Here is a 23789-nt window from a genome sequence, read left to right as displayed (position 1 = left end):
GTGCTTTGGTGAATCTGGGCAAGGGTATGCAGCATGTAGGGGGACTGAGCCCCATTTTGTCTTTTCACGTTCAGCAAAGTTTGATATAATGGCTATTTTTGGATAAAAATTCACATCACACATTTCAAATCTCAAATATAATAGCTTGGTAAAGGTCAAAGCTACCTTTCACTCAGAAATGGAGCCTTTTTCATACGAACATTTATCAAAGGAGCCTAATTTCATGTGTGTAATGAAGTACAAAAAACATTTACTGTTTTCAGTATTTTTACCCTTAATTGTTCCTAATTTAGGAAACCTAGAGGTCTATCAACCTTGGATAATCACAGGTTCCATTTGGCTTTGAGGCAAAACAGCTGAATAGTCTTATGTTATCAGAACTAGGTTGTTTACTCATTCATCCCTAGGTAAGATACGGGTGTCGTAAATGCATTTTCTAAATATTGATCTAAGAAATTAATATATAAAAATTATCCTTAAGGAATAGTTTGAGTAGGAGAGGCATGGAAAAGAGCAGGATATTTTCCTCCTACAGTATATTTTCCACTGGGACTGGAATCAGCATGATTCCATAAAAAAATTCCATAAAAAATTCCACATAAAAATATAATGCATACATGAAATTATAACTCTTCTAGCCTGCAGAGACCAGCAGGGTCATTTTACTTAGGTTTATTCTCAGAAAAAAAGAAGATCTAGTCAAAATGATTTTTTTTTTAATGCAAAAACAAAGAGTATACTTAGGTTTAACCTAAAATAAGGCATTTTAGTCTGAGGAAAACAAAAATAAAAGGCTTGTCTCCATGAGCGCGCACGTCTCCTTGACAGCAAGCTATAGCTGCTCTAAGAACAAAATAGCTTCAGTATCTGACCACCAGACAGATTCCACAAAAATGTAAAGATACAGCACACTATGACCTGGCCTCTGCTCCAGGTCTTGTGCTTGTTATACTTGTAAATCTGCATATTGCAAGAACCTAGATAATAGATTTTAAGCTGTGATGGGGGTCATACTATGGTCTTCTAGTTTGACCTCCTGCATAACACAGACCATAGAATGTCACTTAGTGATTTCTACAACAAGCCTGTAAACTCTGGTTGAGCTAGAGTATCTTTTAAAAAGACATCTAAACTTGATTTAAAGCCTTCAAGTGACAAAGAACCCACCACAATCCTAAATAAGACTTTCCAGTGGTTAATTTCCCTGACTTAAAATGGTTGTACCTTATTTGCTGTGTGGAACCACGGGCAGGCCTGAATTCAACACTACTCTGGTATCATTCATACACATCCAGTTTCCCCACAAAACGGAACAGAGTTTGAATCTGGCTTCCAAAGGATATAGATCCATTTTATTAAGATGTCACTCCACAGCATACATGACTGTGCTGCAATCATACTATTGAGGTGATTGAATACACTTGGGCAGCGGCCTGGTTTGTCACTCAAGCATACAAACCGCACCATTGAATTTAATGGAATTATTCATGTAAGTACTGCTTAATATGAGCAGATTGCAGAATCCAGCTCATCACATGAGAATTTTAAGTCTCACAGTCTCATGCTGTGTATGTGGCAGGACAGATAGATAATACCAAATACAAATGATCACACATGTATGTTTTCACTTCTTTTTGAGGAAAACAATGCAGGAGATCACCAATTTGATATGAGGTAAAAGCGGCCTCCACCACATTTCCTGTTCATAAGTGAACAAGGAACAGATGTTAAGACTTAAGATCGAATAGAAATCTTCAGGTACATACTCAAATTGCAACGCCAGAGCAGAACAGCACATCGACGTCTGCCAACGTTTTAAAACCAAGTTTTGTTTGAGATAAAGGGGGAGGATTTTCTACAAAACAACCATATATGAACAGGTATGTCTTTTCTTCCTAATCTCTTGTTTCTGGGTGTATTGTACAGAAAAAGTGTTTAAATAGATTACATATCTCCTGAGTACGTTGCTTAGAGACTCAAAGGCTGAATATTAATAATAAATAATAATGAGTCATCATCATAAATCTTAGTTAATCTCCAGCGGAGTGGGCCAAAGTGCACGAAGATTTGTTAAAGAAGAAACATGAGCATCATTTTTAGGCTTAAAATTTTTGCCTGCACAGGGGGAATCTGATTTTACTGTGCGCTTTTTCCCTTCTCAAGTATGAAGTTTATATCTTAAAACGCAATTAGCCACGCTCTAATTAACTGCAGGTTAAGGACTCCTTTCCAGGGAATCAATCCTGTCTTTAAAGTTCACAGCTGAGGAAGCTTTATTAATGTTAATTTAACATTCAGTCACTTAATGGATTTTTGGATAAGGGTCATTACTACAGAACATTATCTTACTGTTTAATTGGAAAGAATATTTTCTTTCCATAGACTGTCAGAATTTAGTCTGCACGGAGAAAAAGAAGGGCCAATGGAAGCGACAAAATCCACTGCCTTTTTTCCTTCAAATCACCCCTTAAAATCTGGATCACATTGGTAGTGCCCAAAAGTAATTCAGTACATTTCCCTCTGTGATACAAGGTGTTGGAACTGGATTCGCCACATCCTCTAAGTGGACAGATGTCCGTTTCCATGAGAAATCAGGATTAACTGGGAGGTGGTGAACTGACCGCTTTGGGGGCAATCATTTATTGTCCTCTGAATAGCTATAGCTTGGGCTGCTGCAATGACAAGCTCCCCCACATTGCTTCTGTACCTGACTTAAAGAAGCCTTCGTAGCAGTCTCAGCTGAAAGAACTGAACAGAGAATGAACTATCTGATCCCGCTTAGTGATGGCTTCTCGAAGTCAGGTACAGGAGCAACGTGGGGGAGCTTGGCACTGCAGCAGCCCAAGCTATTCAGAGGACAAATAAATGATTGATTGCCCCCAAAAGCAGTCAGTTCACCACCTTTCACCAGCACCCAATTAATTTGGTAAGAGAAGCCTTGCTGTCTCCCCTCCCCGCACGGTTCAGATTATATCAGAGCTGACGAGCAGGAGTTCAGACAATAGATTTTTGATTGCAATTCTACCAGAGTCCTCTGCAAACAGGACAAGATATTTACAAGATGTCTGAAGAGGGGAATTAGAAAAGGGTAAAAAGCAATTGCATTGCCAGGAAAATATTTTAAAAGAATCTTAAACATTTTATTAGCACTACACTAATTTTATTTTTACGCTACAAACATTTTATTAGCACTACTATTAATGTACAAAGCAATGTACAATATTCTAAAACCAAGGGCAGACTCTGCCCTGAAGATCAGCAGCCCCCTCCCCCTCCAAAAAAGGGCACAGGCATTCCAGTTGTTGAAATTTACAAGCTAAAGGGACCAGAGGAAGGTATGTGTTTCATTTAGTCTCACCTCTCAATTTGACCCTTTGTTTGCAAACCAGTAATCCCTTGACTGGGGGAAAACAATAGAGTAGCACAAGAAGTGGCATAAATTCAGAAGCAACCCAAATGCAAAATGTTTTTAATGTACAACCATGTAATGTATTAAATATATCCCCCAACAAGGTACAAAAACTGAAACTAGAATTCCTGGTGCTCATGAGTTGTTTTATGAAGCTCTTTGGGCCGAATTGTGACCCTCTTCCACACAGAGAGGAGCATGTTGCTCGAAAAGCAGCCAGGTTGACTTTGATAAGATTTGTACCTGGAGCAAGCTGCTCTTGAGAGCAAGTAAATTATTGGAATCTAGCCCTTTATGTTTCTTTGTCAGAGTCTGAAAATGATCCTAGAAGCCCTTGATGAAATTGCAGATTTATTATAGTCAAGCTACAGTTATTATTCCTACAGATCTTCTTTGTTCTGAAGCATTATTTAAAAAAAACAAACTCAATTGTTTCAATTTTTATCTTGTTTTTTAAAAGAGGGTCAGTTTGATCACACTTATTTACATATAAATGGAGAATGCAACCAAATGTGCTGATAAAGATCTTTAAAAACAATCTCTCTCGCCTACACAAAATGTATTGTTTTTGCAATATAACAGCAGATTATGTGGATGAGAATTAAAATTAGAGAAATTAATCCATAGAGCAATCCAAATGATGATGAGAGAGTGAATATTCTGACTTTTCTTTCCATTTTTCTCACTTTTTTTGGTCCCCCTCAGTTTTATTTTTTGGACATCTTTTGCACAGCAGGTCAGTTTTTGCAGGTTACACCTGCTAGCACATAGAGAGAGAGAGCGCACTTCAATTATCTGCAGGGACATTCTTTTCTGTGCAGAGCTATTGGGTTTCCCCACCACTGCCGCAAAAGTTGTAGATATTGAAATAATTCATTTAGCATAGTAAATATGGGTAGGAGTCTATTGCAAGCATGCAGGTGATAAAGGAACAGATGGAGAAGAGAAGGGGAACATATCTATAAAGCTAGGAATATGGAAATACAAGATTTTGCTCATTTTCTGTTTAGATAGTGAAATTAGCTTGAAATTTACATTTAAAAGGGTCGGCCACACGGAGAGGCATTCTTAGGGCTTTATGGATATTTTAAGACTCATTGTTCATGAAATATAAGAAAAATGTTGGCTGACAAGCAGATCAAATATGTGTTCACTTATATAAGAACGATTAAAGATTCAGAACAGAAATGGGATGTGTGTGTATTTATATTTCCAACTTAAATAAAAGCCAATAAAAGAATGTTTGAATGAGGGCTTTGGAAAATAATTTTAAGATTTAAATGTAAAGTGACCTTCTGAGGAGAAAGCTCAATTGGGTGTGTGCCTCCTCGCAGCCCTTTTAAATATTTCTTAATGAAGTTAAAAAAAACAAAAACAAAAAAACCCCATGCACTTGTATAGTTGTGGGGTTTGTTTTTAATTGTCTGGTTGTCTTTTTACATTAGAAATTCAGATCTTGCATCTCCTGGTTTTGCTAGGAGATACTAAGACGTAGGAGGCTTGTGACATCTTAAAATACCAAGGAAGTTAAACCTGATTATCTGAGAAGTAAGTTTTATCTAGACTGAAATATTGGTTAGTTATTAATGCCAAATTAAATCAAATGCCCCCAAAACTGCTGGGAGAACTGCTCATTTTAGAGGTTCAGTAACCCCTGCCTCTTCAGTTAGGGGCTGAGAGCTCTCAGTTCACACCTCAGACTGCTATTCCTGCTCCAGCAAAATCAGGGAGGATTAAAATTCACAATATTCCTTAAGTAAAAGGACAAACTGGATTTTTGTTTTAAATTTCAGGCCTTCTCTACTTCAGAAAGGGGCACCATCTCAGCTGTTTTATTATTATTATTATTATTAATTTGCAAACCACCTTAAAAACTCACTTTTTGGGAGACTCTCTCTTCTACAAAACTTTCTAATCCAGTGAAGGCAGAAGTGACATTTTTATGCTACTAGTTTCCATTACAGCTCCTTATACTTTCCTCCCTCTCAGGCCACATCATTTCCTTCTCTCCCCCATGCCTGGCAATAAAATGAAAAGCAAAAGAGGTTGGGGAGGGGAGAAGGGTAATAAATATCTTCAGAAGGAGTGAGAAAGCAACACAAGGAACGACGGTTTTGGGATTAAGGTCCTGGACTGTGACTCAGGCGATCAGAGTTCAATTCCTGGCTCTTCCAAAAGACTTCTTATGTGACCCTGGGCAAGTTTGGGGGAGATTTCCAGGAAATGCAAAGGGCTTTGGATCTCCTGAAAATCTCCCCTAAGAGGAGATCCCTTTGTTCCTCATTTCCTCCTAGGGAAGAAAGGGGAGTAATGCATACAGACTTTATATCTCTATGAAATATAAGTTCTTAAAGCCAGTTACAAGCATTCATGATCCTCAAACAGCAGGCACTTCTAAACATACAAGGTGTTACTGGTGCTCAGACAGCATAGCGAAGGAGAGCCTAGAAATACCTTAGGCAGGCAGAACTGGTCTCAGAAAGCAGAGGCTTGAAGGAGGTCTCAGACCCATTGCAAAATAATGGGAGAAGTCTCACAGGTGGCAACAGCTGTGATTGGACTGCAGCAGCGTGTCTTCTGGGAGAAGGAGAAAAAAATTAGGGCTTCTTGAAACCAGCACGACACTTGCCAAGAAAATATATTTTTCTTAATATTTAAGAAAATGCACGAAGAAGGTTTCATGACCCATGTGAGAGAATGCTAGCATTAGAGAGAGAGATTGATTGAATCATACGAAGCAATGTAGTTATAGTGCTCAAAATATTCCACACATTATTGAACCCGGGGAACTACAGCCTCACCTCAGTCCCTGAAAAAAAAATCATGGAGCAGGTCCTCAAGGAATCCATTTTGGAAGCACTTGGAGGTGATCAGGAACAGTCAACATGGATTCACCAAGGGCAAGTCATGCCTGACCAACCCGATTGTCTTCTATGAGAGATAACTGGCTCTGTGGATATGGGGAAAGCAGTGGATGTGATATATCTTGACTTTAGCAAAGCTTTTGATATGGTCTCCCACAGTATTTTTGCCAGCAAGTTAAAAAAGTATGGATTGGATGAATGGACTATAAAGTGAATAGAAAGCTGGCTAGATCGTCGGGCTCAATGGGTAGTGAGCAACAGCTTGATGTCTAGTTGGCAGCCAGTATCAAGCGGAGGGGTAGGTCCTGGGGCTGGTTTTGTTCAACATCTTCGTTAAGGATCTGGATGATGGGATGGATTTCACTCTCAGCAAGTGTCATCCGCGAACCAAGTGTGTGGAGAAGTAGATAAGCTGGAGGGTAGGGATAGGGTCCAGAGTGACCTAGACAATTTGGAGGATTGAGCCAAAAGAAATCTGATGAGGTTAAACAAGGACAAGTGCAGAGTCCTACACTTAGGATAGAAGGATTCCATGCACCACTACAGACTGGGGACCAACTGGCTAGGCAGCAGCTCTGCAAGAAAGGACCCGGGGATTACAGTGGATGAGGAGCTGGACAAGAGAGTCAGCAGTGTGCCCTTGTTACCAAGGAGGCTAATGGCATATTGGGCTGCATTAGTAGGAGCATTGCCAGCAGATTGAGGGAAGTGATTGTTCCCCTCTATTCGGCACTGGTGAGGCCACACCTGGAGTATTGCGTCCAGTTTTGGGCCTCCCACTACAGAAAGTGTGGACAAATTGGAGAGAGTCCAGCGGAGGGCAATGAAAATGATCAGGGGCTGGGGCACATGACTTACGAGGAGAGGCTACGGGAACTGGACTTGTTTAGTCTGCAGAAGAGTAGAGTGAGGGGGGATTTGATAGCATCCTTCAACTACCTGAAGGGGGGTTCCAAAGAGGATGGAGCTAGGCTGTTCTCAGTGGTGGCAGATGACAGAACAAGGAGCAATGGTCTCAAGTTGCAGTGGGGGAGGTCTAGGTTGGATATTAAGAAACACTATTTCACTAGGAGGGTGGTGAAGCACTGGAATGAGTTACCTAGGGAGGTGAGGGAATCTCCATCCTTAAGAGGTTTTTAAGGATTGTGATTTAGTTGGGGATTGGTCCTGCTTTGAGCAGGGGGTTTGACTAGATGACCTCCCAAGGACTCTTCCAACCCTAATCTTCTATGATTCTATGACTAAGTAACCCCACTTAGCCCCTGTTGCTGGCAGATCTCTGTACCTGTGAAGCCCCATTGACTTCCCTGGGACTCAGGAAAGACACAGAGGTCCCGGTATGCCATTCTCTTTGCAGTACCAGGGCCTTAACCCTTAAATGAGAGAACTACTTGCAGCCTGGGTATCAAGTTGATTACAAGTCAGATGGCTGTCAGTGAAGAAGCAGCCATGTCAGCTAGTGGTTTCAGCAAAGAGCTGGGAAGCAGGGAGTTCTAAGAGAGGCTATGCCATAAACTCACTGTGCCACTGTATTCTGACAAGTTGTTGGACCTCCTTGTTGCGTCCGGGCAAATCACCCTAAAAACCAGAGGCAAGAACCGAGCTGCAGTGACTGAGGTCAACAGGACACAATGAGAAACACATTGTTGGTGATCTACAGATAAAATCATCATACTACTATACAAACGAATACCAAGGGGGTGAAGCTGAAAAGGCTATTAAAAAAAGGGCAAGGGAATGGAAATTTGATGACTTAGTTAAAAATGCTTCAAAAAGTGGCTGTGGGTGGATAGTGTGTACCAACCAACAACATTCTTTCAGAGAGAAAATTATGGTTAAAGCAATTCTACAAAGAAGAGGGATTTGTGGGGGAAGGAATCAGAGACCTGTGCAATTCGTGATGGGAGCAATTTTACTACAAAGTCCCATCTCCTGGCTCTTCTAGTGCATTTCTAGCTCCGGCTGCTGAGCAGTTGTCCTGTACAGACACAGGGCAATAATTGTGAGCCTTACATTGCTCCCGCTGAAATCAATGGAAGCTTTGTCATTGGCCTCAATGGTAGCAAAATTGAATTCGAAGAGCATGATCCAATGCCCTTACAAGTCATTTGGGATTTTTCCATTGACTTTAATGACCAATGGATTGGACCTTATGAAAAGGACATTTTACACAGAAGCAACTGCTGCTTGGACTTTTTTTTTGAAAAAGCAGCTCTTGCAGTATGTACCTCATTAGGGAATAAAAAGTGCTGCAACCAGGGGGAGCAATGCTCCAGGTGAGCAGCAGCTAATGAACTGAGCAGCAGCTAACAAGCAGCAACTAATGAGCTGAGCTGTGTCTTCTCAACAGGAGTGAAAGCCCTGGCCCTTCCTGCAAGGAAAACAATTTTCCCCCTTTAGACCATATATATATATATATATATATAGGCAAAGGAGGTTCAAGGACGTCACATGAAAATGACGATCAGCAGGCCTGATCTGACTCTTAACATTCACTCCAATTGCCACCCCCCTCCCCAGCGGCCCCTATTCCAGCTCAGTCCTTTCCTGCAGATTACTGGAGTTCAAGTGCTTTAACACCCCCCCCCCCCCCACGGGATCCATTTCAAGTGCTCTGATACTGCCATGATGGGAGACACAAGAACCTACAGAGAAGCAGATGTAGATTCAGGTTGTCTCTACTCATACAGTTGAGTATCTCTCTCTGGGAATAGTTCCCCCATTACTTGGCAGATAAGAGTAATCAGACGCATGACACTCTGCCCAGTTTTTGGCTACGTCAGAGCAGGAGGTTGCAAACACACTATGGTCTACTCACCCAGGCTTGATGGTGGAGAATTTGGATGAGCTAAGTTAGCATCACAAGAGGAACCACTGTGAAAAATGAGGAAGGCATTTAGTGAGGTGGGTTCCTGCCTTGGGCAACAAGGAGAGAATGACATGGGATAGAGGGACCCCAAGCTGCCCCCAAATCCCCCCACTATATGCACAATTAACACTGGCTGACTATTACTTTAGGGTTCCTCTGAAGCTATTGCTCTTGCTAAGATCTGCCTCTGAAACCCTTTGGAGGTCCATGGACTCCCAGCTGCTTATATTCTTACAGCGCTGGGTCCTCAATTTCTCTCCCCTATCTTGTTGCTGGGGCAGAAAGACTTCCCTCCAGTAGCCCAGCTGGTCAGGAGGAGAAAATGGGAGGTTTTGGTAGGGGAAGAGGGAGAAACAGGGTCAACAGATTTTTCACAGAAAAGGAGACGTGGAAAAGGAGCAGAAAATATGAAGATGCAAGAATAGACCAACCTTTGAGGTTCCTTTGGAAAAAAGTCCTAATATACAGCCAAATAATGAAGTCCTTAGTCTTTAAGGAGGCAAACTCTCACTGAAGCCAATAGTTTTGCCTGAATAGAGAATAAGGTCTTGCCTACCACGGGCGTTATTTTAGAACACCTATTTCTAATTAACTCCGTGCGTGAATGCTCATATTCTAGAATTAGTTTAAACTAGTTTGGAATAAGGCACTCAATCTGGAATAAAGTACAGTGTGAATTGAATGCAGATTAACTATTCCTCATTAACTCCATGTGTGGACACACTTATTGTAGAATTATTTTCATATAAAAGCTTGTCTACAACTTCAGAATTTGGCTCACCAACCGATGTAATATGCAGGGATTTGCTTTCTGTTACAGAAATGGAGTTTGCATGCCACTTTTCAATCTGGGGACTTCTAGCCTTTATGACTATGGCTCTGATTGTTTCGCTGGTCATAAATATTTCATACTGCATAGCAAACAAGCAAAAAGGTAAGAAATGACGTGCGTGCATGCGCATGCAAAAGATTGTGTTTGAGTATTTGAGAGAGACTACAAACAAATTCATCACCACCGGGAATTTTCTGGCAAGCAGACCGAATGTTTTATAATGAACTTTTTCCTAAAAATTTATTCTAATACTAATGCATTTTTAACTTGCAAGGCATGGATACCTGATGTCACATGGTATGTCAACTAAAAACAAAAGCTTTCAAAACATCAGTATGACTCAATTTAAAAAAAAAAAATCTAAAAACAATCCCCCAACCTACTCTCCCCAAATGAGCCAGCCAGACATGAGCAAGGGACAGAATTTAATTCAGATAATGTTTTCAACATTTTTCATGTAGACAATTTCCCTCATCTGTAAGTTTTAGCTACCTGAATTTCAGACACAACAGCACTTTAAGTACACATTAATACAAGCTATGAATCTAGGTGGCAATATTTTCTCCCCCCTGAATTTAGGAATGCTTATTTGAATTTCAGATTTCATCCAAATTCTATTTTTTCCCTGGCCTCCTGACTCCCTGATTAACCTGCCCACCCTATCAATCAGGCTGACCTGGAGCATTGGCCTCTCCCCATTGTTCCTGGGGACTGTCAGTCTCAGGGTTCTGATTTCCCAACAACCTTTCCCCTTTCTTTTGGTACTGGGAGCTAGCCAAACGAAAACCACCACTGAGTTTTAGTAAGGGTTGGCCCCTTACACATATATAAATTCTGCTGCCAGTGCTTCTGGGCTGATAAAAATCAAGCAAAGAGTCAGGGGGTAGACTGAAATAGATGGATAGATACCCACCCACCTCAGAGAGATTTGAGCTCCTTGGGGCAGAGTATTAGATACTAGTAAATAATAAGGTGCACAAGTTTACCTGCATGTTTGTCTGAAAAGGTGCCCTGTAATGGTTTATGAATGTAGGTCTCCTATGCAATCAGAATCATATACTTCCTCACACCATCCTCTCAAGTGAATTTGTAAAGGGATGAAGTTGTGAACCTGAATATGGGTTCCAGTAATCACTAACTCAGGGGTCCCTACCTCAGGCTACAACCAGCTGCTAACTGGGAAGGGAAATTGTTTTGGTACCTGCTGAGAAGCCTTCTATTTGAACAGTAATAGCTCCGAGCCAGGCCATCAAGTTAATTGGGGGAACTGGCTGATGGTGTCTTACATGTACACTGATGAATTCTGACCTTTTACTGCAGTGACACTCTGGCTTTCTGTGTCTGAGTCAAGATGAGCTCTCTTGTGATTGGGGCTGAGCTACTGTGATGAGTTTTATTCTTGTTAAATACAATATTTGTTAATTGGTAAAGACATGTCTGTTGCAGTGTCGCTCCCACCCAGAGAAGGAAGCAGCAGGGCCAGAGCGAGGCAGAGGTTCTCATTTTTAAAAAGTGTTTTGACACTTCTGATGTCATCTTCCTTACGGGCCATTTAATGACTGCCGTTTCAATTCCTGATGGAGCCAGTGAAGGGATGGCTGCATTGGAGTGAGCCCCCCACCAGCCTCATGTCCCGTCTCTTAAAACAGACAGGAATTAGCCTTTGGTTTTTAAAATATTTTTGCCAGACAGTTTCTTGTATTGTACTGCTCAACAATTACACAATTCATATTTTCCTTTCTGCTTAAACTACTTGTGTTTTAAAATATTTTCCAGGTTACACGTACAGAGACTATCAAGAATATAGTCCAAGGTATGTTGAAGATTTTAACCTTTTAAAATCAGACATAATACTCAAATTAAGTTACAATGGCTGGATTTGAAGGAATGGGCCAGAGGACATATGAAAGGTCTTGTTTGATCTACATGGAAACATTTTTACAGTTAAAAGGGGTACTTAAGGAATGAAGGGAAGAATGCAACTTGTAATGGGACATACTACACTCACTTCATTAAGCAGGTGGAGGGAGTTCATTTAGTAATAGGAGAAGCATGATAGAGTTAATCAGTTTAGGATAGCAAGCTAAATGGGTATTTATTATTGCTTGGCCTCAGAGAGAATGAAAATGGGCCCTCCAAACTCACTGCTAACTGCTCAGATTAATTACTGCTCCATAATCTCTCAGTATTTGTATTTATATTTTACAGAATAGGGTTTTTTTCTTTTAAAAAAACTGGCTCTGGATGATCCAACTCATGTTTTTCAGAAAACAGACATTTACAAAGCTCTTCTCCACCCCAAAACAAACACAAAAAACCTTAATACAAAAATGCTGTACCCCAACAATACCCTACCATTGATTTGTCTGAAGTTAGCATGCAGACAGCCATAACTCCTCAAACAATGAAAAATACCCTTTGAAAAACTATATACCACTGACCAGGCAAAGAATAAGCTGCACAGCTAGGAATGTGTCAAACAAAACATCTTTCAACATGCAGAAGCCTGCATGCACAATTTCCATGTTTTGGGCACACACCATTTTAAAACATTTAGCCTTTAAGTTATACCATTCATTGAGGATAGGATGCTCTTGAGCACCAAGACCAGGAGGATTCTGGATGTTCTATAATGCCAGCTGGGGATTGCACTTGCCAGTGATTTCTTTTTCCTTCTTCAGATCTGCTTTTCTCCTCTACACTATCACCATCTTCAGTTTGTAGAGCTTTGAAGGTCAGAAAATATTTGGGCTAAGTGTGGTTTTTACAAAACTGATTACAAGCATATTAAATTCTTCAAGTGGACCACAAGGATGATCTTACGATTAAGATCCTGGACTTGGACTCAAAACATCTGGGTTCAACTCCTGGCTGTTCCACAGACTCCTTGCCCCAGTTCCCCAGCTGTAAAACAATACTTGCTGTCTCCCACTCTTCACCAGTCTTGTCTATTGGGACTGTAATCTCTTCTAAGGCTCATACTGATTTTTGTTGTTAATTATCTATACGTAGGTCTATATGAAAAGTGCTCAGCGCAATGGGCTCCTAACCTTGATTAGGGGCCTCTGGGCACCCCTGTTATTTACATAAAAAAGGATCAGGTTTGATCTGTGCAGCAGAAGATATTTCAATGCACAATTACAGAGTGAATTACAATTATTTCTGATTCCCCATTATAGCGATGATGATTATACTGAAGAATGCCCAGTTTATGGCAACCTCAATCAGGAGATTTTAGGTAAGATATCTTATCCTAAGAACTTATTAAAATGAGCATACAATAATAGACACAGAATGCTTAACATCCTTTATGAAAGGTCTCCTAAAACATGAATTTCTGAAGCACTATCTGTTGATAAAATGGATAAGCACTTGTTCCAGTTACAGGGGAAAGAAGCAGCGAACCTCCAGTTGCTCATTTTAAAACCAAAATGTGTTAATTCCCATAATATTAACCTAGATCTTGGGATAGTGCTGTGACAGTGGATTGACTAGCACAAACTGAGTTTGATTTTTTACTCTCCAGACATTAAGATATGTGAATGAAGAGGGCTTTTTAAAAGTTCTCAAAAGCACATAAGGGCTAATCTACATGCAGAATTGCACCAATTTAACTAAAGGCGCAATGTTAAACCAGTACAAAAGGCTGCGTGGTCACTTATTTCAGGTTCAACTAGGCTTATTTTGGTTTGCCTTAGAGAGATTAGCAACAGGTTTAAACTAAACTCAAAAGATGACAGTGTTCACAAGGGAGTTTGCACCAGTCTAACTAGAACCAGTGCAAATTTGTGTTCACACCCTCCCCCTCAAAACGCCTCTATGAGGGAAGGAGATGTCCATTTTACCAGGGCATAAAATGGAGGCATGAAGAGAAAAGGTAACTTGGCCCAAGTTTGTTGTACCAATAAAATAAAAACCAGCAGGATCTTATTAAAGGGGAAAAAGGCAAAATGCCACATTTATTGTGAATACAGAAAGAATCATAGTAAGCAGTTATAGCTATAACATTCCATTCAATTTCATATTTATTCACACATTCATTCATACACACAGGTTCTGCAAGGTTGTTATCATGGTTACCAGCCTTAGAGTTGCTCATGCCAAGCCACTGGCCAGGTGGCCTGGACATGAGGAGGGAGCAGGACCTTGTCAGACGCTCATCTGATGCTCCTGGAAGTTGGTTTGCAGAATCAGACCCCAAAGTTCTCACTTTCTAGAGTCCATTTTTATAGGAATTTCTTCCTGTGCCAGTCTATGGGAATTGCTTCATCATGCTGTTGCTGAATCAATCAGCAGACAGCACATTCCTGACGGCTCCGTGCTGCCAGATGTTATCTTGTTCTTTGGTTCTCCCATTCTTGAGGCTGTTGGGTGGATTCCAGTCTGCCATCTGGGGGTCCTCTGGTTATTTCCACTTGACGCCTTCTTCAGCCGATGGACACTGGATTCTTAGGCTGGCACCTCCCTGATCATTCAGTTATTATCCACACACATCCTCCATCTCTATTTTAATCACAATTGTTAACAAAGTGAGATGAATACAGGAAAAGGGTGGAGAGTCTCTGGGTGCTGTTTCTGTTGTTACAGAGTATTGCTTTGAGTCTCTCTGTGTGAGTAGTTGTTGTTACAAAGAATTGCTTTGAGAACAGACTCTGTCATAGAATGTACTAACACAATTAGCAGCTTGCAAGTTTCACACAGAGGGAGAGAAATGGTACCAAAATCCAAGAGACCTCTTAATTAGTAATACCCTGGAATTTAAACTATGGGGAATCAAACTCATTTGTGATTTTAATACAGAAGTTCTTTAGTATGATCCAACAAGTTCATAGAAAGTTAGTGGCAAAGCAAGGAATAGAACCTTATCATTTTGCCCTGCCCCGCCATTACTCTAACCCTGACTCCGGGTATTTCTCTTACCCATATACTGTCCCTTCTCAGCTATATTTAGCTTGTAAGACCTGTCAAATCACATGGCGACTGACACTATCAAGTCTGTCAATGTTTTAAGTTGCCCCATAATTGTAAGACTTTTGCTGGACAACCTAATACACTGTCCAATAATATGATACTGTGAAAATAAAAAGCTAGGAAATCCCTGGGTAGAGTTTATTTCCTAGCAGCTTGGAGAGTGAGGGAGGGAATATAGTTTAGAACCTGAACTTCCACTAATGTAGGTATGGAGAATTGAGTTCTATAACAGGGTGTCTGTTCACTCTTTAATCACAGGCAGAATCTTCTAACCACTATTAAATATTTTCATTTCTAATAATCTAGATGAATGTTGCTATGAACAAATGAAGGCCCAGCCTCGGAGACGCGCTAATGAAGTAAAGGTATCCTTATTTATATTCTTGCTCTTAGCCTTCTGCATTAAGGAAGGCACTTTGCCTCAAAGCTCCTCACATGTATCCAATGGCAGAATATACCCCAAGAATTCAGTCTTCTTCTTACAAAAATGGACATACCAATTCAGCAGAGCACTTAAGCATGTATGTAGGTGTTTTGCTCCATCAGGGCCTTAATTGAGGAAGTCTGAGGATTGCAAGCAGCTAAGTACCAGCCAGATGTGTCAATTGTGTCAAACTTGTCAATTCAGCCATTAGTCAGATGAAAGATTACATGTTGAAGGCATTTTACTATTTTGATTACCAATGTTTTATAATGTGTTCAGCCCTGTAGTATTGGTATACTACAATAAAAACTAGAAAACCAGAATTTTTGGTTAAGTGGAAGAGATATTATCCACTATTGTAAATTAAGCAATGGCCTGAAATTAAAAATGTTGCTATCAATTGCTAATGAGAAGTTGCAAGCTGAAAAACCTAGTAATCATGAATTCATTAGGGATATAGTTCTATATTTGATTATCTCCAACATGCCCAGTACAAGGTAAGTACCCAAAAAACGTAAGGCCCAGAGTCAATACCACACCCTGTGGCCAAGACCATATATCCTCCCTACCCCCCGGGGCAAAACCAGTGTAGGTTTTCACACACCCTGCAAAAAACCTGGCATCTGAGTTAACTCTTTACTAAATACCAGGATAGGAGAAGAAGAAATGGGGTTGGGAAACCATCTAGTGATGCCTCTGAGCCCAAAAATTTGGGGTTGCCTTATACCAGTAGCTCCCAAAGTGGGGTTCCCACACCCCTCAGTTATGCAGGGGTCTGTCCCTTGAGCGTTCTGCCACTTTTGCCGCACGGAGAACAGGGCTGGCTCTAGGTTTTTTGCCACCCCAAACAAAACATTTGCTGCCCCAAGCTCCAAGAGTGCAACTGCCCAAGCAAAAAAAAAAAAGGGGGGTCCGGAATGCTGCCCCTGGAATTGTGCCGCCCCACGCACGTGCTTGCTTTGCTGGTGCCTAGAGCTGGTCCTGACGGAGAACAAAATGGCATCCTCTGCACAGCAGGACCTTGCGTATGCTGTGAGTGAGGTCAAATTGGCAGATATGTTCCAATAGTACCAGAAATGAAAGGAGTCCAGGACATAGAGTCAGATGCCAAAGGGGTCCTTGACAGAAAGGACCCCTTGAGAACCAGACTTATACAGTACATCCCTCACCCTTCAAAACCGAAATGTCTCACAAGAACACTATGCTGAAGGTTCCAGACTGGTGGGTTGTCTTAAGAAGCTGAAAGTCTTAAAAGGTGTAGTGATTAAGGAAAGGATTAAACTGAACAAAAATGATTTTCCTCTCAGGTGGAGGTTGAAACTCAGATGTGCTATGCCTCCCTCGATCACAGCATCAAGGAAAAAAACAGGAAGCCTAGGAAAAAGAAAGCTCCTCCATTAGAAGTGAATGAAGAAGAGATGCCATCTAAAAACAGCACCCTGGCTTCCCAAACTAGCATTTATCTCAACAGTGACCAGCTGGCAGCTGAAAATAAACCAACAGAGGAAGCCATTCATGACGACCCTATCAGGCTGTTTGGCTTGATTCATGCAACATAGGACAAAACATCTACAGAGGACCCCTGACTCAACTGACAGATCACACAAGATGAAGTAGATCTTTCACTTGTTTATGTTGTGGGAAAAAGACTGAACAAATAGTATCCTGAATTTGGAAGAATAGCTTGGTAAATGAAACCAATGGTATAAATGGGTAAGTGATTCATTCAAATTGTCTGCTGGGCATAACTGCCAACTAATTTAGGTCAGCAGGTAGCAGGATTTTAGACACAGAATGCTAATTTTTAAAGCAACCCAAAGAGCTGGCCACCTTCATAGTTATCTATTTTGTAAAGCAGTTACAGGAGCCAAGGACCTCTCAGAATTTGGCCCCAAATTAGCAATTATCCTGTATGCTTTATAGCAGGACTTACTTCTTCATTTCAGTTGCCCATGGATCCCACCTCAAGGGATCTAAAAATGGGCCACATGATCCTCTGTAGAAAGCTAGCATATTTTGCCTGTTATTCTATGTTGTTTCAAGAGTAGTTTGGGAAATCAAAGGCACTTTAAGACTGGCATATTTAATAGTTAAAACTTGTCCCGCTATTCAATATTTAATACTGTCCTACTGTGACCTGCAGTAATATTTAAGGTTAATTAGAAAATAATATAACCGCTTCAGTTCATTTAATTAGTGCTTTGTATACCCAGCAAACGTAATGCTATTCGAATATACTCTTAGCTTTCTATGGCGAACAGTACCAGAATCTCAAATCTCTACTTCTGTACCAGTAACATTTTCTCGGTCTAGTCAACAATCTGTAAAAGAAAGTGGCAAATGATCTGTGAAAATAAGGTTCCTGAGGAGGACAAAATGATTTCTACTGGGTTTCACATTGTCACTTTAAAAACTATTTTAGGAAGATAGGAAAAGTCTTTTTACTCCCCAAACAATTCAGTAACTGTATGCATAGGTCATACTTAAAAATGTACAGCACAATTTTATCTTGAAAGCTCTTTGGGGGGCAAAGACTAATTTTATGTATGGCACATTTTGGGTGCTACGTGAATAGGAATAGTAGCAAACACCAACACACCACTGCTATAATGCTGCCGCATCTGGGTGCCAGGGCAAAGGGGTAGATTTTTCCCATATGAAAAGCATAAAGAAAAACAGAAAGAACTTGATTGCTCAAGGTCCTATTTAAAAGCAACACACAAATTGACGTGCTCTCCTAGAAACTATTTCATTCTAAGTGAGATGTAGACAACTAATGTTGCAGAGGCAGAAATAATGCTAGTAGGAAATCAACAGAAAATACATGAGGCATTATAAAAAAACAATTCCCCAGACTAATACCTCCCTGCCCCCTAAACCTGAAGCTAAACACAAGGACATCAGAACAAGAAATGCTATCTTAATCTGGTTGCCCTAATTACCATAGTTGAGTGAGACTGAAACAAAGTAAAAAGACTTAGCTGCATATCAACAAGCTCTTGGCTCCATGAGCCAAAAAAGTTTTGAACAGCATCTCTGTTAATGGTGAGATGTAAAATAAGTATTTCAACTAAGCTGACACACCAAACAGATCTAGTACCAAGCCCCTTCAAGGTGATTAAAAATAAGGCTTATCTAACTAATTAGGCAAGCAAACAGCCCCCAGGACAAGCATTCATGTTGTCACATGTTTGTGTTATACAGAGAATCAAAATAAGGAATATAGTATTCTCAGTTAATACAATTTATGAAGACTTTTATCTAAATAAAGATTGGCTAAGGTCCATTACTTCCTATATGTCTCTCACTTTTTCAAAGGGCACTCCTACCCCACAGTACCCACTTGCTGGCTAGATAGCTCTGCTGAGGCCTGCCTTAGTTTCCCTTTAACTCAGTCTCCCTTAAAAAGTCCACACAGGCCAGATATTCAGAACATTCCCCCCTCCTGGGGTCCAGTTTATTAAGACCTGCAGAAAGTCTTTCAAAAGAAAACTCAGACTTACAATCTCTTCATCCCAGTTTCCTCTAGGACCAGTCCCTCCTCCCTGAGGCTCTGTCTTCCCTACAGACTTCCAGTACTGTTCACCTCCAGTTCCAAACTAAGCACAGCCAGCCTTCCTGGAGGCCTGAGGTATAGCCTTTTCCATTACTACCTTCCTCCTCCTGATTCACAGCCCAGCCAGGGCCTTCTTATGCCTTACAGCACCTGTGAGTAACTGCTAACAACCTGCAGCTGTCTAGCCCTTTGTAAGGCCCAGGTGCCTTCTCTGAAGCACAACTAGGCAGCAGGTAATCAGTCCAGGTGCACTGGACCTCACACTCCCTCTCAAAGGGGCCAGTGACATTGTAATACACTGTTTGTACTCTGTATCTTTGGCTTCCCTGCCTCACACTGAAAATCCCACATCTCTGATAATCAAGGTTCAGAGAACTTTACCAAAGCCCCAATTCCACAAAGCACTTATGCTTAAGGCCCATTCAAGTCAGTGGGATTTAAGCACTTGCTTCACTTAAGGGCATGTACTTAAAGTCATTTACTGAGTTGGTGCCCAAGTCAGTACACTTGGTTCCCTCTGTGGCATTGTCAGTCTTCACTGATTTCAGTCAAGCTATGACAATTTACACCAACATAGGGCGTACAATATTCCTTATACTTGTCCCTTGGTGGTTTGTTGGGAGAAGTGAAGATGGAAGTTATCAGCAGTTCTCTCCCACACTCAGCTTTCCCTCCCTGGCTGATCACTGCAATGGTTAAGAACATAAGAATGGCCACACTGGGTCAGACCAAAGGTTCATCCAAACCAGTATCCTGTCTACCGATGGTGGCCAATGCCAGGTGCCCCAGAGGGAGTGAACCTAACAGGTAAGGATCAAGTGATCTCTCTCCTGCCATCCATCTCCACCCTCTGACAAACAGAGGCTAGGGACACCATTCCTTACCCATCCTGGCTAATAGCCATTAATGGACATAACCTCCATGAATTTATCCAGTTCTCTTTTAAACCCTGTTATAGTCCTAGACTTCACAGACAAGGAGTTCCACAGGTTGACTGTGTGCTGAGTGAAGAACTTCCTTTTATCTGTTTTAAACGTGCTACCCATTAATTTCATTTGGTGGCCCCTAGTTCTTATATTATGGGAACAAGTAAATAACTTTTCCCTATTCACTTTCTCCACATCACTCATAATTTTATACACCTCTCTCATATCCCCCCTTAGACTCCTCTTTTCCAAGCTGAAAAGTCCTAGCCTCTTTAATCTCTCCTCATATGGGACCCATTCCAAACCCCTAATCATTTTAGTGGCCCATTTTAGTTACATTATCTACCGCTGTCACCACAGCCTCCATTTTAGGATAAATAACCATAATGTTCATGTCAGTTATATATTGAGACACTTCTACTGTTGCTCTGTGAGATAGAGGTTTTTTCCTCCCCAGACTGCAGATATCTATATAATGAAGCAATTCTCTGGCTCTTTGGTCTCAGGTTCACTTTTTAACCTGGACTAAGCCTGTTGCATTGAGGCACTACATCCCTGAAAGCCATAACCTGTCCCAGCAATAGCCTTTATTTATTTATTTATTTTTTTGCCATAATGGCTTTTAGGGGGTTGCTAAATGTCTCTTAAAAACAAGTTGTCTGACAGCGAACATTCTTCCCTGCTCTTTAGGCAACATATCACCTAGTGGACCTGATGTAATTTTTGGTGTTATTGATTAAATGTTATATAAGTACAATGACATAAAGTGAATTTATTAGGATGACGTTAAGAATAAACATCTGCATTATTTAAATATTTTACTATGTTAATGACAATTTTTTTTAAAATGATACAGTACAGTCTGAAACCACCTTCATCATATCAAAAGCATTTTTGATATTTATTCACTACTTTACATTAGAATAAAGTCAAAAGAAAAAGAAACAAAGAGGAAAAAGAACAAAGCCATAGTGAACAGGGGAAAGATGACAAAGGGCTTGGCTACCCTTGCAAGTCAGAGCGCATTAAAGCAGCATCGGGCACCCCAGCTCACCACCCGTCCACACTGGCAAGGCACATAGAACGCTCTGACTTCACGGCTAGAGCACAGCTGGTACTCCACCTCGGCAAGAAGACTAACGCTTGTTGCGTAGTGGCTGAAACGCCCGAGCATCAGCGTGAATGAGGTGTTGCATTACTGCGCTCCGATCAGCCTCCGGAAACGTCCCATAATCCCCTTGAGTCAAGTGGCCACTCTTCTCTTTGTTTTGAACTTGCCCAGGAATGCGGATATGCCCTTTGAAAGCTCTGTTTCTTACAGCTGCTCCAAGACAAAGCAAGCTGTTACTGTGGAATGCTGTGTGAGAGAGAGGGGCGGGGGGGGGGGGGGGAAGAGGGGGTCTGTTGCTGTCTGAACTTACAAGACAACATGCTGACATGCTCTCAGCCCCTCCAAAACCCACTCTCTCCCCCCACATACACACAACACACTTCCTGTCACACTCCATCCCACCCCTGCATTTGAAAAGCACGTTGCAGTCAATTGCATGCTGGGATAGCTGCCCATAATGCACCGCTCCTAATACTGCTGCAAGTGCTGCAAACGTGGCCACGCCAGTGTGCTTAAAATTGTCAGTATGGACAGACTGCGGCGCTTTCCCTACTGCTGGTTTAACTCAAAGCGCTCTACAGCTGCAAGTGTAGCCAGACCCTCAGACAAGACCTGGTAGACCAGACAGAAAAGGTAACATGTAGAACCAAGATGATGTCATACACATCACATCAGTCTATACGTTTTTCAACAGTGTCAGCTGGCACATCAATTGAGTTCCCTGGATACATCACCATTTCTTAGGGTATGTCTACACTACGAAATAAGGTCGAATTTATAGAAGTCGGTTTTTTAGAAATCGGTTTTATATATTCGAGTGTGTGTGTCCCCACAGAAAACGCTCTAAGTGCATTAAGTGCATTAACTCGGCGGAGTGCTTCCACAGTACCGAGGCAAGCGTCAGAGCGTTGCACTGTGGGTAGCTATCCCACAGTTCTCGCAGTCTCTGCTGCCCATTGGAATTCTGGGTTGAGATCCCAATGCCTGATGGGGCTAAAACATTGTCGCGGGTGGTTCTGGGTACATATCGTCAGGCCCCCGTTCCCTCGCTCCCTCCGTGAAAGCAAGGGCAGACAATCGTTTCACGCCTTTTTTCCTGAGTTACCTGTGCAGACGCCATACCACGGCAAGCATGGAGCCCGCTCAGCTCACTGTCACCGTATGTCTCCTGGGTGCTGGCAGACGCGGTACTGCATTGCTACACAGCAGCAGCAACCCATTGCCTTGTGGCAGCAGACAGTGCAATAGGACTGGTAGCCGTCATCGTCATGTCCGAGGTGCTCCTGGTCGCCTGTGTGAGGTCGATCTGGAGCGCCTGGACAGACATGGGCTCAGGGACTAAATTTGGAGTGACTTGATCAAGTCATTCTCTTTAGTCCTGCAGTCAGTCCTATTGAACCGTCTTATGGTGAACAGGCAGGCGATACGGATTGCTAGCAGTCGTACTGTACCATCTTCTGCCGGGCAGGTAAGAGATGAGGATGGCTAGCAGTCGTATTGCACCATCTTCTGCCGAGCAGCCATGAGATGTGGATGGCTTGCAGTCCTTCTGCACCGTCTGCTGCCAGCCAAAGATGTAAAAGATAGATGGAGTGGATCAAAACAAGAAATAGACCAGATTTGTTTTGTACTCATTTGCTTCCCCCGCTCCCCTGTCTAGGGGACTCATTCCTCTAGGTCACACTGCAGTCACTCACAGAGAAGGTGCAGCGAGGTAAATCTAGCCATGTATCAATCAGAGGCCAGACTAACCTCCTTGTTCCAATAAGAACAATAACTTAGGTGCACCATTTCTTATTGGAACCCTCCGTGAAGTCCTGCCTGAAATACTCCTTGATGTAAAGCCACCCCCTTTGTTGATTTTAGCTCCCTGAAGCCAACCCTGTAAGCCCTGTCGTCAGTCGCTCCTCCCTCCATCAGAGCAACGGCAGACAATCGTTCCGCGCCTTTTTTCTGTGCGGACGCCATACCAAGGCAAGCATGGAGGCCGCTCAGCTCACTTTGGCAATTAGGAGCACATTAAACACCACATGCATTATCCAGCAGTATATGCAGCACCAGAACCTGGCAGAGCGATACCGGGCGAGGAGGCGACATCAGCGCGGTCACATGAGTGATCAAGACCTGGACACAGATTTCTCTGAAAGCATGGGCCCTGCCAATGCATGCATCATGGTGCTAATGGGGCAGGTTCATGCTGTGGAACGCCGATTCTGGGCTCGGGAAACAAGCACAGACTGGTGGGACTGCATAGTGTTGCAGGTCTGGGACGATTCCCAGTGACTGCGAAACTTTTGCATGCGTAAGGGCACTTTCATGGAACTTTGTGACTTGCTTTCCCCTGCCCTGAAGCGCATGAATACCAAGATGAGAGCAGCCCTCACAGTTGAGAAGCAAGTGGCGATAGCCCTGTGGAATCTTGCAACGCCAGACAGCTACCAGTCAGTTGGGAATCAATTTGGAGTGGGCAAATCTGTTGGGGCTGCTGTGATACACGTAGCCCACGCAATCAAAGATCTGCTGATATCAAGGGTAGTGACCCTGGGAAATGTGCAGGTCATAGTGGATGGCTTTGCTGCAATGGGATTCCCTAACTGTGGTGGGGCCATAGACGGAACCCATATCCCTATCTTGGCACTGGAGCACCAAGCTGGCGAGTATGTAAACTGCAAGGAGTACTTTTCAATAGTGCTGCAAGCTCTGGTGGATCACAAGGGACGTTTCACCAACATCAACATGGGATGGCCGGGAAAGGTACATGATGCTCGCATCTTCAGGAACTCTGGTCTGTTTCAAAAGCTGCAGGAAGGGACTTTATTGCCAGACC

General features: G+C 42.1%; 1 protein-coding gene across 2 annotated transcripts; it reads left to right on the top strand.

The window, feature by feature from the left end:
• Nucleotides 1–1723: 1723 nt before the first annotated feature.
• TRAT1 (T cell receptor associated transmembrane adaptor 1) lies at nucleotides 1724–20669 on the top strand. 2 transcript variants are annotated; one of them, XR_012664539.1, is made up of 7 exons: nucleotides 1724–1880; nucleotides 9963–10076; nucleotides 11751–11787; nucleotides 13154–13212; nucleotides 15252–15310; nucleotides 16677–17082; nucleotides 18889–20669. XR_012664539.1 is itself a non-coding variant. In XM_048835713.2 (6 exons), exons 2-6 carry the CDS (start codon nucleotides 9965–9967, stop codon nucleotides 16926–16928), a joined length of 519 nt encoding a protein of 172 aa, XP_048691670.1. In that variant the 5' UTR covers nucleotides 1724–1880; nucleotides 9963–9964; the 3' UTR covers nucleotides 16929–20669. The 2 variants fall into 2 exon arrangements, 1 of the variants encoding a protein (XP_048691670.1); XM_048835713.2 differs by having other exon boundaries at nucleotides 16677–20669.
• The last annotated feature ends 3120 nt before the right edge of the window (nucleotides 20670–23789 follow it).

Source organism: Caretta caretta, chromosome 1 (genome assembly GCF_965140235.1).
Source record: "Caretta caretta isolate rCarCar2 chromosome 1, rCarCar1.hap1, whole genome shotgun sequence".
NCBI classification, from domain to species: domain Eukaryota; kingdom Metazoa; phylum Chordata; order Testudines; family Cheloniidae; genus Caretta; species Caretta caretta.
Note: the sequence above shows the minus strand (reverse complement) of the source record. Positions and strands in the feature narration are given on the sequence as shown.

What these genes read in the sequence shown, in the direction of transcription:
- TRAT1 (XM_048835713.2), top strand. Translation starts at nt 9,965, where the DNA reads ATGGAGTTTGCATGCCACTTTTCAATCTGGGGACTTCTAGCCTTTATG. An exon ending in CATAGCAAACAAGCAAAAAG is followed by an intron (nt 10,077 to 11,750) that starts GTAAGAAATGAC and finishes AATATTTTCCAG; the next exon opens with GTTACACGTACAGAGACTAT. An exon ending in CCTCAATCAGGAGATTTTAG is followed by an intron (nt 13,213 to 15,251) that starts GTAAGATATCTT and finishes CTAATAATCTAG; the next exon opens with ATGAATGTTGCTATGAACAA.